This window comes from Siniperca chuatsi, linkage group LG6 (assembly GCF_020085105.1).
Source record: "Siniperca chuatsi isolate FFG_IHB_CAS linkage group LG6, ASM2008510v1, whole genome shotgun sequence".
Taxonomy (NCBI): domain Eukaryota; kingdom Metazoa; phylum Chordata; class Actinopteri; order Centrarchiformes; family Sinipercidae; genus Siniperca; species Siniperca chuatsi.
The window spans coordinates 16,798,735-16,815,571 of record NC_058047.1 but is presented as its reverse complement, the minus strand read 5'-3'; the positions used below and the strand labels follow the sequence as shown (position 1 = coordinate 16,815,571).

Here is a 16,837-nt window from a genome sequence, read left to right as displayed (position 1 = left end):
TGTGTGTGAGAGCTGAGGCAGAGAGAATGTGCTGATCAGAAGGGCTTGAGGACGAGTAAAGCAGATTTGGACTCAGACCATGTGTTGGTTATTTTTGGAGAATATCCAGATCTCTCCTATATGACATAATACTACAGAGGCAGGTTGTAGAGTCCAGTGTTGTATTTACAGTATGTTGTACGTATGCTGTGTGGACGATGAAGATGGGCCAGTTGAGTGAAGTGAGTGTGGCTTAAAGCTATGGATTATGTAATTTAATTTTGTCTTTTTGTAAAGCACTTAAACTCTGACACAAATGTTTATTCTGATAAAGTTTATCATAAAGTATCCGTGTTTCCAAACTGTATTTGCTATAAGTTTAATCTATTTGGATAATGTATGGTTTAGGTTCAATGTAGTGTTCATTAAGGTGGGATGTGAGTTTAGGATGGTTTTAATAGTACAAGGGTTGTCACTGCAGCACACTGTCATCTGATGTTGACTGTAAGTTATCTAATGAACAAAGTCAGAGGGAACAGATTTGTTGAAGACTTTAATGTGATAAATGACAAATGACTAAAGCATTCCTTAAACGTAACACAACTGAATCATGAACAAATGGTCAGGGAGGGCTGACCCAGACTAAAAGGCCTGGCTGGTTGTCAGACCTGGGCAGTAGGAGTGGGTGATATGTATAATATCAATTACAGTATGTAATTTTATTTCGTGATAACGATATATATATATATATATATATATACTGTTATATGGCGTCTCAGAAATTTTATACTGATAAAATAAGAGGATGGAAATTTCTGTTTTTGGTTCTTCCAGTGACTTAAAACTTAAATACTTGACAAATCCAGATACTTCATCACTTTGATGCACAAAGCCTGTCATCCCAGTATTGCCAAAAAGCAGTCCTGCTCGGAGGAGATATTTAAGGTACAGCTACCTCAGTAGAGCAAAATCTTATCCAGTTGACAGATCTCTATCATCTCACAGTAATTGTCATATCACCCAACCCTACTGGGCATATAAAGTCAATATACAGTATTTAGATTAATGAAAATACATGCAGTGTGCTTCATTTCATGTGTCTTATCAAATGGAAGGGCTAATTTCTACAGCCTGAAGTTCCAAAGAGCTAAGCCAACAAAATCAAACTCACCTCAAGTATTGGGAAATAAAGTCAAATAAAACCTTTGCAATCCTGGTCTACCAACTGCTGGGGATGAATAGAGTGAGACGAGGACAGGGGCGGGGACCGGGTGGTGGTAGGTGGGTGATCTAGCCTTTCGGAGAAGTGTACTGACGCAGGAGAGAGGAAATGGCACTGGATTCAGTGACCTCCTCAGGGAGAGAGCCCTCCATGTCTTTGATGGACGGGTCGGCTCCAGCATTCAGCAGGAGCTCCACGATGTCGACAAACTCACACGCCGATGCTATGAAAAGCAGACAGAGTTAGGAGTTAGGAGGAGAGGAATACAGCAAAGAAGAGAAATAAAGGAAGTAGAGGACAAAAAGCAAACATTTAGGCAAACTTTCTTGTTTGTTTGTTAGCCATGCTAGTGGCATGACTATATAGACAATTACTGGATGGATTGCCATGAAATTTTGTGCAGAACGAATACTAGACACTTTGGTGATCTCCTGACTTTTCTACAAGAGCGACCAGCAGGTCAAAGTTTTCACTTGTCCAATATCTAAATAACATCTACTAGATGGATTGGTACCAAATCTGATGTTCATGGTTCCCAGATGATGTATCATTAGGACTTTGGTGAGTCCCTGACTTTTCCTCTAGCGCCACCATAAGGTTCATATTTGTGGGTTCGAGTGAATTGTCTCAACAACTATTGGATGGATTGCCATGAAATTTGATACAGACGTTTATGTTCCCCTCAGGTTGAACTGTAATAACTTTGGTGAGCCATTGACTTCGTATCTGGCGCCATCTTCAGGTCAAAATTTCAATGTGTTCAATACTTTGGTTAATAACCAAATACCTGCAAAACTAATGACATTCCCATCAGCGTCAGCTGTAGTTTATGTTTAGCTTGCTAACACGCTAAACTAAGATGGTGAACATGGTAAACATTACACCTGCTAAACATCAACATGTTAACATTGTCATTGTGAGCCATGCTACAGTTAGCATTTAGCTCAAAGCATTGCTGTGCAGCCTCATAGAGCTGCTAGTATGGCTGTAGACTCTTAGACTTGTTGAAACAATGGTGGAGGTGCAGAGGAGAGTTGTTTTACTGTCTATCATTTTTTTCTTACATGGATTAATGTCATAATTGGGAATTTAATGGATCACTGCAGCTCATTTCAGACTGTTTGAGTAAATTTGCCTCATTCCTTTCTTCTACATACAGTAGTTTAATAAAGTATGTACAGTCCTGCAGTTAATGAAACGCCCATCTGCAGGCCCAGCACTGACACTGGCCTGGACCTGTGGTTCTCTCAAACACTTAATTTCTGCCCCATTGGCAATTTGTGCTCCACTAAAATGGTCTTCTCTCCCTCGGTATAAAGGGGGAGGAGGGTGGGAGGCTTGCACTTTCTTAACCCAGTTAGTGGGTCCCTGCTTATCCGATGCACCTCTCGCCCCTCTGGCACCTTGCCCCCCCATCTCCTCTCTCTTTCTGAGTGCTCTTCTCTGTCGGTGTCAATCGCTCACTCCTTTTAAAGCGCAGACTCTGTGCTGCGCCATGATCGCTGATTTCAGCAGCCACAGTGATTGACAGCCAGGCCTTTTAACCTCCAGCCCAGGGGTGGCTGGTTGGCGGGCTGGCTGGCAGGAGTGTGTGTGTGCATGAGATATGATGATACATCGGAATGCATGTGAGTGTGTAAGCAAGAATGTGTGTGCAAGCTCAATAGCATGAGGTGTGTAAGTGTCACTACAAGAACCACTTATCTTTCAGCCAAATCAGACTAACAAACCTTGGCTTATTTTTCCAGCCACATTTGCAGTCCTCCTCTTGTTGCTCTAAACAGTATTTTATTTAGCCAACGCTGTGTGTGTGCACGTGGCGGGTGTCTTGCCTGGGCCTTGAGCTGTAAAAAGTGGCTGGCCCTCAGGGGAGCCATAGAGGAGGAGAACAATTTATGGTGAGCAGTAAACCCTCAATTAATCACTTGCCAGCCACTGTGGCCCTGTGCAAAGAGAGGTGGGAATGAATTTTCATTCTCTGCTATTTGTCTCTTGGAGTTCATCGCTTATGTTTATTAGTCATCTTTTTATGCCTCATCCTCGGGGCTTCCTCTGCTGAGCGTGTGTGTTTGTGTGTGTGCAGATCTCCGGTGGGTGATGCAACATGCCCACTCCAACGCCACCAACAGATGGTCCAGATTCACACACACACACACACACACACAGACTCAGAGGACAGGGGAACCGCCCCTCAGGGACATGTGTGTTGGGGCATGAGAGGGTCAGGGGAGTCTAAGGACCAGTGCTGATTTCCTCTGGGAGGCCTGGCGATTATCTCACACACACATGTGCGCACGTACGCACACACACACACACATCTGTGTGCACACACACACACACACACACACACACACACACACACACACACACACACACACACACACACACACACACACACACACACAGCATACAACAGAGAGGAATGAGAGAAACTGAGTGAAAAACAACTGCAGAAAATAAAGATGAGATATGGAGGAGAGAGAGTGGGAGGAAGAGCGGGTGTGTACAGAAAACAAGCTGCTGTATATAAAGAGAGTGCGCACACAGACAACACAATGATGTCAGTGTACGATAAATGTAAAGAGTTTCGTTCCAAAATGAGATATTTACCATTTGAAAAATAGACACATACACTTACAAAAAGCTTTATAGCAGAAAAAAGAAAATAAAGTGTGCTTTTTTTGGACTGAAGAGATTAATAAGAGAGGCCTTCTTACCATAATGTAGCGCTGTCTGTCCTTCATTATCCTGTAAGACAAAAACAAGTCTTTACATCAACAGACCTGTGACCAGGGGAGAATAAAACACCCCAGAGAGTGCAAATTCAAAGAAAAATATCAGGAATAACAAAATATACATCTCCGGCATTTGGTATGAGAGAAATTGGAAAATTACTTTGCTCAAACTTCCCAGGAGTCAAGAGGAAAACTTTCAGCTACTAGAACCAATTACCTCCTACTTGTTGGCTATGGACAAAGGGTGCCATGTTTTCACTGTACCAAAGGGGGATTATGAGAAGATGAGATATTGATTTGAGAAACATGACCTGCAAATCAAATCTTGCAGGTGACTTCTAGCTCTAATCAACCTGAACCAACCTACTGAAACTCAACATATTACAGTGGAAGCCTCCAGCATTACGTATCTACCCCCCAACACCAGACCAGCATTAGTCCCAACCCTACATCTCAACCCATGTCAGAGTCTTGAAGAATAAGGGTGGTGTTATTCCAGATTTTTTTATTGTCAACAAACCCCATGAAAATAAACAACAATGCATTATGCTGTATTTAAGCAGTTTTGGCAGAACTAACTTAGCTACTTTCATTGTGTTACACATTTGTAGCGGTTTGTTAACAAGTGAAAGCAGATACAAACAAGCAGTGTATACTATAGCTTCATTTAAATTAACTGAACGGACAGTATATTGGACCTCAGACATAATTGCGTGCAATTTGTGGCATTGCATCCATGTTTCCAGCGTTTAGTTCACACTTCTGTAGTTCTTTGCGCCAAGTGGGAGATATCGTGTCCGACTCGGAATTGCAACTCGAAGGCTGAAGTGAGCTCCTACTAAATATGTACATCTTAAAAATATCTAATTTAAAAAAGGCTCAGTCATTTCCTTAAACAGCTGGGCACTGTAGTTTTTAAACAAACATTTCTCAAATAAGAGGAAATAGTGCATTTGTTAGGGACTAATTTCTGCTGTGGATTAATACAGATTTAGTGCTCTAGTGAGTATTAACAACAGCAGGACGTTGTTTGTGGGATTTACTCAAAATAAACTACAGGGCCCATGCTCATGGTAATGAAGGAACATGTCACCCCGTGCAATAATGTGGCTCATTGATGTGTTTTTAATAGTTTTTGGACAATGGAGCTCTACGGCACAGAGGTATAAGCTATATCAGGGTTTGGATAGGCAGACAGTTCTTGTTAGTAGGATCAAATCATGAGATTTGTAACAATAAGAAAAATAGAGAATATTTACAGCCTTATCTTTTAAATGAATTAACCATGGAGGCTATTTGACCCTGACAGAAAACAGCTCAGAGACAATGGAGAGCAGACTCAGTGTCAGAGGGTGACAAAAAAATCAGTGGTGGTCTCTTGCGTGCACGTGTGTGTGTGCATGTGGATATGTGGGTGTCTGTCTTCTGAACAGTTAAAATGATACTTGGGATCAAGGGGTCAATGGTAGAGATATAATTCTTTCTCGAACTGTGGCTTGGGGACAGGGATGGGGAAATGTGTGTGTGCGCAGGTATAATAAGACACAATATATGACAGGCATCATCAACAGGAGATTCAGTTCTTAATCACTGTTCCAGCCTGCCTTTGCACCTCATAATGATGATAAATGGTCAAACCGTTGCCTCCAGAACAAGAGCAGTCGTTGAGCCAATTACAATAGTTTCAAACTCTCAGAGATAGATTAAAAGCCAGCAGGCGCAGTGACATTTCCTTCTATCCCGTAAAATGTCACTGCAGTGGAAATACTTCCAAATTACTAAAACTGTTATGGTGAAATTATTCATTAGTCTTGCCACCTTTGCCCTTCTAACAGCAGATCCTCTCATGCACCTTCCTGTTTTGGTTACTTCCATGTCCTTCCTCTACTCTCTTCCAATCCTTCCTCCTCTTCTTACCTCTCTCTTCCTCCGAACCTCTCTCTCTCTTCCTCCGAACCCCTCTCTCTCTCTCTCTCTCTTTCTCTTCCTCCGAACCCCCCCCTTCTCTCTCTTCCTCCGAACCCCCCCCCCCCTCTCTCTCTTCCTCCGAACCCCCCTCTCTCTCTCTCTTCCTCCGAACCCCTCTCTCTCTCTCTCTCTCTCTCTTCCTCCGAACCCCTCTCTCTCTCTCTCTTCCTCCGAACCTCTCTCTCTCTCTCTCTCTCTCTCTCTCTCTCTCTCTTCCTCCGAACCCCCCTCTCTCTCTCTCTCTCTCTCTCTCTCTGTGCACTTCAGGGACCTGCTGATTGGATTAGAGCTTTCTATTCCCTCTGGGTGGATCACAGAGCACAGATGCAAATCGCCGGGCCGTAGTTAACCCAAGACAACAATGCTGTCTGTCTGCAAGTCAAATCGCAACCTGTCATGTATTGGGGACATTGTCTGTCTCTCACAATGATGTTGAGTCTAAAGAGAGAGAAAGTGGGCATAACTGAACTGAAATTGACAAATTTAGATACAAATGGAGGGTAACATTTTAACCATACAGGCATTTTCTGTAAAAAAATAAAATAAAAGGGGGATGCTCTGTCATATATATTTATAAACCATGGAGGAAAAATCATACTCAACTAATTTTATTTTTATTTTACAGCATAGCACACACAAACACACACGCACACAAAGACTCGGCACAATGGGACAGTGACAGATGTTTACAGCCAGGGCCAAGTGAAAGACCTTGATGCACATAAATTCATACAGTTATAATTAAAGTGTAAGGGATTTAAGTCCTAATCTGCAGCGAGTGCTAATCTGCAGTTCGTTGTTAAATAAGCGCGCGCAAAAAATATCTGCTTTACCCAACATTCAGTACAGAACTGACTTCTGAAAGCAAAGAAAAACTGCAGATACACATGCCTTTGAAAGGAAAATATTTTGAGCAGTGCCAGTGCATATGCGCAGCATACATGCTTCTTGCATGTTCGTGTGAGGGGTCAGTGGCCTGTCCTCTCAGCATTCCCTAATGCCCCTGCATCCAGGACGGAGGCTTGATGGAATCACAGGAAATTGGATTGTCTTCCATTTGCTTTGGAAGCAGCCTAGAAGAGACCCCCCTCCCATCCCACCACTCTCCCCCAATACCTGCAGTTAGCTACCATAGCCGCCCCCCCCCCATCCCATTATGGACGCATGTCGCACAGAACCCCTGCTTTTACATGTCATCCAAAGTTTCCCCTTGCGGTGCAGAAATGCTGGGCTGGATGTCAGCAGAGTGCTCAATAAAGCAGCTGCTTGCACAATATAAGCGGCAGCAGAGATCCAGCACTGTGTAGTGTATCACCCTAATGGGGTGGAGCAATATGCTTAGGAGCTGCATGGACAGGGATTGGTCTATTAGTACAATTGCAGTTTTGCTGAATTTAAGTCACACCAATCTATCATTTCTACCACACAAACGATGTGAAGCTAGACGGATGAAAGAGGAAGACAGCAAATCAAGGATGTAGAGAGATATGAGCGCACAGTCTTATTTCTTTAGTTTTATACCTTTACAGATCAAAATACTGTGACTAGTCCAAATTGGTCCAAAGAAAGAGAAAACAGAGACAGAGGCTAAATGAGTGCATGAGCAGGCGACTCAGAGTCAGACTGGATCAAACCAGGATCAAATAAAACATCAGCTGTAACTCTGTTTATCTGCAGAGAACACACAAAGGGACTGTCACAGATGTTGTGTTCACTTCTGGAAAGTGGTTTAACTTGTTTTCTCCATCAGTCTGCATTCACAGACCTCGGACGATGGGACAAGGATACTCCAAACATTCAACTCAAGCCGTTTACACCAGCATTAAGTGGGATCAAGGGCATATCAGAGGCGGAAACTTAACTCAGTCAGGGATACAAATAGGACACAGAGGTCCCTTGAGTCTATCTCTGCCGCTTGAAACTAGGTTTCAGTCTGTCTGTTTTTCATTCTGTTTGTCTGTGTCCGAGCCAGAAAAGAGATTGTGGGTGGAGGTTAAAGGTCTGTCAAATCCACCATCAGCTGTGGAGTCTGCTGCAGCATATGAGACTGTATGGGTCAGGTGATCTGGAGGCCACTGTTAAGGATTTTCTTTCCTTAGCACCTTTTTCTTTTTCTATAAAATCAAACCCTTTCTTTCTTAAAAAAAGAAGAAAAAAATGTTATGTGTGCTGCCATGTTTGTTCTGTGTGACATCTTTCTGTGACAAGACCACAGTCACACAGCAAACCCATTCTTAAAAGGCCAAAAACCTGCTTTTGTTTTAACTTAAACTCTACTAGATCTATTTCTTTCTCACCATCATGTCCGCTTTCTCCAACTCTTCCTTTCTATTTCTCCTTCAGCTCTTTATTTTCTATCTCATCTTTATGTGTCTCACTAAACTTGCTCAGGGCCTTTTCTTTCTCTCTTCCTTTCCCCGCCTCCACCTTTTCTCCCCCCTACTGTCCCTGACAGCAACATTAAACAAGTGGGGAAAAATGGACAAGCAATTATGATTTATGATCAATGCATGCAGCAGCTGCTGACTTTTATAATGACAGTGGTTGGGGGAGGGGGAGGGAGAGAGAGGGGATGAGTGTGTGTCTCCAGGGTGTGTTTGGGAAGATGAGGGGTGAATCGATAGGCAACTGGGATCGTTGGTATGCAGATTCCAGCAGATAGCATTATGATGAGCAGGTGCCATTAATCAGAAAGCAGAACACAGATCTGAGTAAGATGGAGGAGAGGAAGACCCAGGTCCCATCTGTAACCAGAGCAGCTGCTGTGGCAACATCATCGTGGACCAGAAACAACCAACTTAAAGCACCATACTGGTTGTCATGCACATTTTTTTGAACATTTATTTCAAATTCTTTCTTTCTTTTCTGCTTACCATTTTCCAAAACATACAGTACCATGAATTGTTTGAGTTTTTGTTTTGTTGCATGCAGTCATGCAGGTTTTCAGAATGGTAAGAAAATCAACTTGCAGCAACTTGCCACCGGTAATGTAAACTAAAATAATGTAAACTAAACATGATTTGTAATGAATGTGCAGAATCGTCATTGAAATCCCTAGAAGAAATGATCACACAAACATATGTATTGTGTGTTAGTATGCATGTATGTTAAGGCCTGTGCATGCACATGAGTTTGCCCCATGTTTGCTGTGTATGGTTCTGTGTGTGTTTAACCTCAGATGTGTGTGTGCGTGTTGGGAAGGCCTCCCTGTATTAAAAGGATCTGCAGACCGGGGCCAGCCCTAATTGAATCTGGGTCTCCTCTCTAAGCAGGGAGAGGTAACCTTGCCACTCAGCGTGTGAGCACTGCCACCCACGGTCAAATTAGCATGACGCCAAACTCACTGCCCTTCACACCTCCTGGGAGTGTCCTTCAGGTGCCCCAGTGATCCCTCTTCCCCCTCACACACATAGCCACCATCAGCAACCTTACAGTTTGGGGGGAAATCCTGAATGATTCACAGGTCCAGAGCTGACAGGGGTCCTGGAGGATGCCAGGGATTATAGATATTTATTGTGTCGGAATTGTCAAGAGGTCCAAAAGTGTGACACACCTTACTTCAGCAGAGGTCATCCATTCCAAAAAACAACAACAGAGGGTAATACGATTATCTAAAGCCATAATCAATCTTGGTGTAACAGCTCCTTTAAAAGGCTGAACATAACTTTACCCACAGTAGTCTGATTTTCTTGCCTTTCTCTGTCACACCAGACAAAAGAAGCCTCTTGTTTTCTCTAAATCTGCATTCTCTCCAACACTGTTCTCTTCATGCACATCTTCTTCCTCTCCACACTTCCCTCCCCTCCCCATGTCGCCAAGCTTGCTTGTTCCCGTGGGACACCTTAGCCTCCATTAAAGCCATCAGAGAGGAGGATGAGGTTGAGACTGAGAATTAACATCACCAGAGGCCCCGTCTGTCCTCCTGCGGCTCATCGATGATGTTTAAAAAGAAATATATGAAATAAATAAATACATAAAAGAGTGTAATATGAAAATCAATGGCCAGGCAGCGGGGGCTGCGGCTGAGGCATTTGGAGTGAGGGACTCATAAAGCTGAGTACTGCGGGAGACTGATGGAAGGCAAAACACTTACTTTGTTTATTCTCTCTCCTCACCCCCGTCCCCTCCCCTCGCTGTCTGTATCCAGCTCTCACTCCCCCCGTCTGAAACGGTCGAGGACAGCTTTAATGCTCCTGACAATTTATGTGGATGGTTAAGAACGATGGAAATCAAATAGTTGAGTGTAGGCAAGGCCCAGTGAGTGGCCAATAAGAAAGAAACAACAGCTGATGATGGCAAAGAGGACTGTTACCTGCTGGAATGGCTCTTTAGACTGCACTATTACTGTCAAGTCGCTGGCTCTTTTCTGAGTGCTCATATTATAGATTCATAACTGTATCTATGTCCGATAGGCCCTTTTAACACAGCGAGGCAACAGCTTTCATTTCATCGAGTCAAGCTAATGTGCAGCAAGTACTAAATATGAATCCTATAAGAGCACCTTACAGTGTGGCTTATAAAATGTCAAGTGGTGTGTGCGGTGGCTATGGTGCCCTTTTATGTGTGTGTATTATACTTTACCAAGATGTGTCCTGATTCCTCTTTGCTTGAAAATGGTAAACTTTTAAAGGACAGATTCTCCTCTATCCATTTAACAAGTGTAAATCTTCCAAAAGAAAACAAGTCCTCTACTTTAACAGATACGTTCATATGCTGGCAGAGACAAACACACACACATTTATAAATGCAGGAGCAATAAATTACACGTGTGCTGTCATTGGTCCTATTATAAAGAGGAAGCCAAGAATGGCTTTCTTAAATATCTGCAGTAATGTGTGCACTAAGCTGTGGGAGTGTCTGAGTCCTGTATTAGTCTGTTGCAGAGACATCAGAGTGTGTGAAGGTGTCTCACTGTAGCTCTGACACCCTGCCTGCATCCATACCCAGCTAAATAGGCTGCTAGCAGTGGACACGTGCAAATAAGCATGCATGTACACATTCACTCTGTGTTACATGTAGCTCCTTTCCTCTTCTCTGCTAGTCTCTAGGGTTGTGCAATACAGATACAATTCTCTACCACAGTATATGTAATTTGATATTGTGGTATCATTTCTGAAAAAAGTTAAAAAGGTTCTGGCAAATCTATTGAGAATCTGTGAACAGAGAAAATAACTAGCCAGGAATGTCTATTTAGCTTATTCAGCTAATTTAATACCTGACAAATAGTTTTTGTTTTGTTTTGTTTTAAATCACACTTGTGCAAATATTACATAATACTGCCATAAAGCAGTCATGCTGATTGATTTGTAACATAGTCAACAATGGCCTAATACAACGAAGAGGTGAAAGTGACACATACCACATAAACAGTATGGCAAAATCTCAAACAAATTAATGTTGTATCACAGTATGTGTCGGCCAAACCTTACATATCTTTGTTTACCTGCTCTATTTCTCCCTGCATCCTATTTTATAATCCAATTGTTTTCTTTGAATCTTCAATAAATACCGTCTTCTTACTTTCCCACCTTGCTGCCTTCTCTTTCTTAAAGACCCTATATATTCTGGGGTATAGGCTGCACAATTACAAACACACACACACACAAACACACATGCGCGCACACAATTATGACGAATCTTGCTGGATATTTGTTATGACTGCCCTGACTGAGCCATTAGTTATAGGAGGCAGTGCTGGGAAAGGGGAGGGATACAAACGTGTAATAATGCCTCAGCCACAGAATTTCAATCAACCACCGTGTGTGTGTGTGTGTGTGTGTGTGTGTGTGTTTACTGCTTTGATCACAGTAGTTGACACAGTAGAGGACACAGATGAGAGGGTTCAGTGTTCTTTGTTTGCTACAACAGCAGGCTGAGCTAAAATGCCCACAGTAGAGCTGCTTAATGTAAAATTTTTTTGCTGAATATTGCAACTTCAGTATGAAATGTAATAATTATCTTTACTATGCTTTTTCATGAAAAATGTGCATGAACAGATGCCAATGCTCACAATTTGTTCAGTTTGATTAAAATGAAATATTTTCTCTGACATGCTACTTGATTTGTGAGCCAGGGATTTGGCACAGAGCAAGAATACCTTATTTAGGAAGCTGTCCGAAACACTTTCTCCTTTGAGAAAAAAGGGCAGCCTTGTGCTATTCGGTAATTGCAGTACTCCATATTTATACGGCAGTCTGACATTTTATTTTTTTCCCCATTCATTCAACATGCAGAACATCTGCACTATTTCATGACAACACTATAGATTATTAAACTAATTAGCATGGTGCGACAGTTTGACACCAAATTGTCAGTGATTTATAAAAACAAGTTTTCAAACTGCGTATACTAAAAAGATGTTGTCTCTAATATAACATCAGACCCATCTCATATTTTATTTGAATATCAGCTTTTGCCATCAAAGTGAAGATTTACAGTCCCACAGGCTCGACTGAACAGGTTAAAGAACTCTTTTGTTCCTCGGTCTGTCAAACTGTCAAATCAGAGTTTGAGTTCTCAGTAGGCCTCAATGTTCCTGTGTTTATTAAGCACTGAATGTCAAAGCGATTAAATTAATTGCACTGCAGCCATTTATTTGTAATGTCTGATGTAATCTATGTTTGTAGTATTTGTTTTGTTGTTTTGGTTAAATCTTGTGTTTTGTTATGTATGGGAAACAGTGTACGTCTTGGGACACAGGACACATTTCAGAAAATATTCTGATAATAAAGTGAAATCAAATCAAATTAAAAAAGCCAGTCAACAGTGGTAAGAGAGCTGAAACGTTTAGTTGATTAATCAATTAGTCTACTGATGGAAAAAATTGATAGTTGATGCATAGTTGATCGTTTAAGTCATTTATTAAGCAGAAATGCCACATATTCTCTGGTTCTAGCTGCTCAAATGTATTTTATAGCATTAGAATCCTAAATCTTGATCTTGTAAATTAAATATCTTTGGGTTTTAGCATGATGGTTGGATAAATCAAGCAATTTAAACCTGTCTCCTTGGGCACTGAGAGACTGTGATGGGCATATTTTCTGATAAGCTAAAAGATTAATTGATTAATTGAAAAAATAATAGATAGATTTATCAATAATGATTTTTTTTAATTTGTAGCTCTAACTGGTATAGCAGCCTCAGCTTTTAGCATGGATTTACCTCAATGTGATATCCATCTTTAAAACACCTTATAATTCATATCAAAATGGCTGTCTAAAATCATATTTTTTTGTTAGAAAGCATATAAATTACAAACCTACAGGGACGCTGACAATACATTTTCAGAATTCAACATTATACTTTTAAAGAAATAATTTTTGTTGTAAGAGTCAAAAAGTCTTACAAAGAAGGTAACAGAGCCCGAAGATAACAGATTTTTGAGGTGTATATATATATATATATATATATATATAAAATCAATGCATATATCGATATCAATATCGATATATGAGTTTATTTCTTTAATTTTTAATAACATAAACAAACATCTTTGATAAGGAGCCTTTAAATTTGGGTGTTAAACAATTGTGACCAAGATATGTGCTATTATATTTATGTTAAACAAAATTTTGTTCAGAGTTCTCTGGTCAACAAACTGTATTGAAGACACTGTTCCTAAATTACCTTACACATATCTTTGGCATTCTGTACTGCAATGTCTTGTCACTTATCAGCCGACATTTACGCCAATACTAACATATCAGAGGCTAACAGCTGATATCAGAGGATATATCAGCATGGCTGATTCATTGGTCTACCTCTAGAAGGTAACAATGGATACTGAAGTAGCTACTGTGAAAATGTGACTGTTAACTTACATGAAATCAGAGAAAATGTCCCTTTATATCATACAGATTTCCCAAGTTAATTAATGACACTGACATGCTGACATGTCAGCATTTACCGGTAAAGTTTAGGTCTCACACAGTGTCATGATTTCCCTGTTTTACTCCATTGCATAGATAAAACAACAGTCCAAGTCCACCCACACCACTCACATCAATTTCAAATCAATGGATCCATACCTCAAGAGAGACTTTTGTCATTACAAATCAGCCATAAAGACATCTATGTACAGAGCTCCCTCTCTCTATCTTCTACATAAGCAGACAAACACAAACTGTTGATACCAGCTGAGGAAAGAATACTTTTCTACAATCAAACTCAAATAATAAAACTGTAAATTTAAGAAATGTAAGAACATTGAATAAGACGTGCAGTTTGCCAGTCTTGAAGGCCTAACTCCTCACACACAAAAACAAATAACCATACACTGCCAAGATATCCCTGCAGGTTCTACTTGTAGACTACGTGTAGGAGACTTGTTGTGTGCTCTCTAACCACCAATTGTAGGCCGCCCAGTCAGATATTTATTACTATTGATCTAGCTGGTCCTGGCTGGAGACTTTTGTTCTGCCGGCTAGAGGCTCTGACCTCAATTAAGTTATGAATTTCTATCTGATAGACTGGGAGCGCTTGGGGGCCTGCCGTGGCTGTGCTACCATGCTGGATTAATTAGAATTAGCGGTGCTGCAAGTCGCCCTCCCCGCCTCATGGATCATGTTGTTTTAATACAAAGTAGAGGCACAAGCGAGGGAGGGATGGAGTGAAGGGGACGGGAGCTTGGGGGGAGGAGAGAGTGATGAGGAGAGGGGAAAGAGCGAGACAGACGGAAAGGCAAAAAAAAGAGCAGGCATTAGTTAAGTTTAAAACATGTGCTTAAAACCTGCACTGCCTTTTCCTCACCTACTCTTACTTTAAACAAAGTTTCCTTTCTGGCATTGTGTTTGTGTTGCGTTAAACTGCATCTCACCTGTCCTTCCTCTTTGTCAGCCTAATCCCGCCTCTGTCACTTACCCTCTTAGTAATCATTCTAAGTCAGACATTGTTTAAGTCTACTCTGGGCCATTCCTGACCTTTGTTGTAGTCTGCAGCACCTCTGAACCAAAGCTCTGCCTTTTCGAATCCAGTTCCCATTAATAGACATGTCCTTTCTAAGATTTCCATGGCAACCCTGCAGCTTGTTGGGAGGGTTAGAGGTAGGTTTGGGATTTCCTCCTGGAAACCAAAAGTTGTTGTGTGTGTAGGATGAGGCTTAGCTGTGGGTGTAGGATTACACTGTCTGGACAGAGAATGACCACAGGGAGAGAGGACACACACAAACACATGTCTAGACCAATGAAAGGACATACTCCTCAACTTCAGGTCACACAAAAGGAAACACTATCACTTAAAATCACAAAATATTTGAGATTCCCCAGTTTTAAATGAGCCATCTTTATTTTCATTGATTAAACTGTTCACAGAGGAACAGTTTGACATTTTGGGAAATGCGCTTATTCGCTCTCTTGCAGAGAATTAGATGAGAAGATCAATACCACTCTCGCATCTGTATGGTAAATATGTAGCTAGAGCCAGCAGCTGGTTAGCTTAGCTTAGTAAAAAGACTGGAAACAGGGGGGAACAGCTAGCCTGGCTCTGTCCAAATGTAACAAAATCTGCCTACCAGCACCTCTAAAGTTCAATAATTAGGATCGTGTTTGTTTAATCTGTACAAAAAACAAATCATAATTCTTTAATTTAGATTTTTTTTGTGGGGAGTGGAGGATCTTCCTGCTGGTGTACAGGTGTAATTTCGTAGAAAAGGTTTCAGTCGTAGTCATCTGGACACTGTTTTCAGAATCAAGACGTTTCGGCTCCCATCTGGAAGTCATTCTCAATTGTGAAAAAATGGGACGGGAACTGGAAATTTAAGCTACTCTGTGTTACATAAGCCCTGCCCTCAGGAAGGAATCTGCCTGAGCATCTGTTAATAGCTAGTAGTGATGAAGTAGATGCAGCCAGAAAACAATAGGCCTGATTACTGATTACTGGGCCATCTTGGAAACTATTAGGTCAGTTTCAGGTGAAACTAGCTATTAACAGATGCTCAGGCAGAGCTAAATTATTATCATTATAATTATATCTAATCTGAGAATAAGTAAACTAAACTTAGAGTCTGACCCAGCATTCAATGCCAGCTTTCGGTGCTCAGGTACAGAGACATAGTTTGGTATTTACCCATAAAAGTCTGACACCCCGCTTTACTTAACATTTACTTACGTAACATTTTTAAAACAATTATACTTCTCCTAGTTGAACAAAAGGTAACTAAACCCTAATTAGTGATGATTTTGTTCTGTGGGATCTGTTGTCACTGCTGTCAGGATATGATGGAATGTCCTAAACTTAAGCTAATGCCTCATTAATGCTCTTAAATACATTCTAGCACATAGAATATAAGTCCAGTGTTTAAGCCTTAATTTCCATTATTACATTAAGTGAGCTTTTACTGTCATCTTTCCCACCATTTGTGCTGCCTGCACCACTTTGGGTGTATTAGCTGAGGGGGCAGTGTGAGGCACGGTGAGGATGGGGAGGTGAGGGGGGGGGGGTTAATGTACAGCACCAACACCAGGGCCTGATCTACAATTGGCAGGTGGCAGAGCTGTGATCTGTGTATTCAAACACACACAGCTACCTATTGTAGTCCCTCCCTGCCTTGATCCAGGATTAACTATCAAACGAGCCTTTAATGCAGGTTACCAGGGTTTGGGAACAATTCACTAAAACAATCAGTTGATTAATTTCAAACGATTTTCCTCCTCTGCCAAGCAAATAATAATACTTTTTGTTTTAACTCTGAAGCCCCCCTCCCCTTTTTAATCAACAAATTAAGCATAAATCATGTTTGATCTTTATTTACTGGTTGCTCGGCAGTTGGTAGAGGTCAAGAGAGATTACTGGTCGCTCTAATAGCCTGCAAATAACCCAAACATTCCTCTATTCCTCTCATGAACACACACAACCTCCCATACTCCTTGTTTCAGACGCATAAAGCCGTCCAACAAATTTTTTTCTTTTTTCCTTTCTTTAATATAACAAAAATGCT

General features: G+C 41.2%; 1 protein-coding gene across 1 annotated transcript in view; it reads right to left on the bottom strand.

The window, feature by feature from the left end:
- Nucleotides 1-515: 515 nt before the first annotated feature.
- Nucleotides 516-16,837, bottom strand: part of acbd6 (acyl-CoA binding domain containing 6) — a 31,923-nt gene continuing 15,601 nt past the window's right edge. Inside the window, exons 7-8 of the mRNA XM_044200746.1 lie at nt 3,919-3,949; nt 516-1,424 (exon numbers count right to left, since the gene is read on the bottom strand). Coding sequence (XP_044056681.1) covers nt 1,270-1,424; nt 3,919-3,949 — 186 coding nt within the window. The 3' untranslated portion in view covers nt 516-1,269. The remainder of the gene's footprint in view (nt 1,425-3,918; nt 3,950-16,837) is intronic.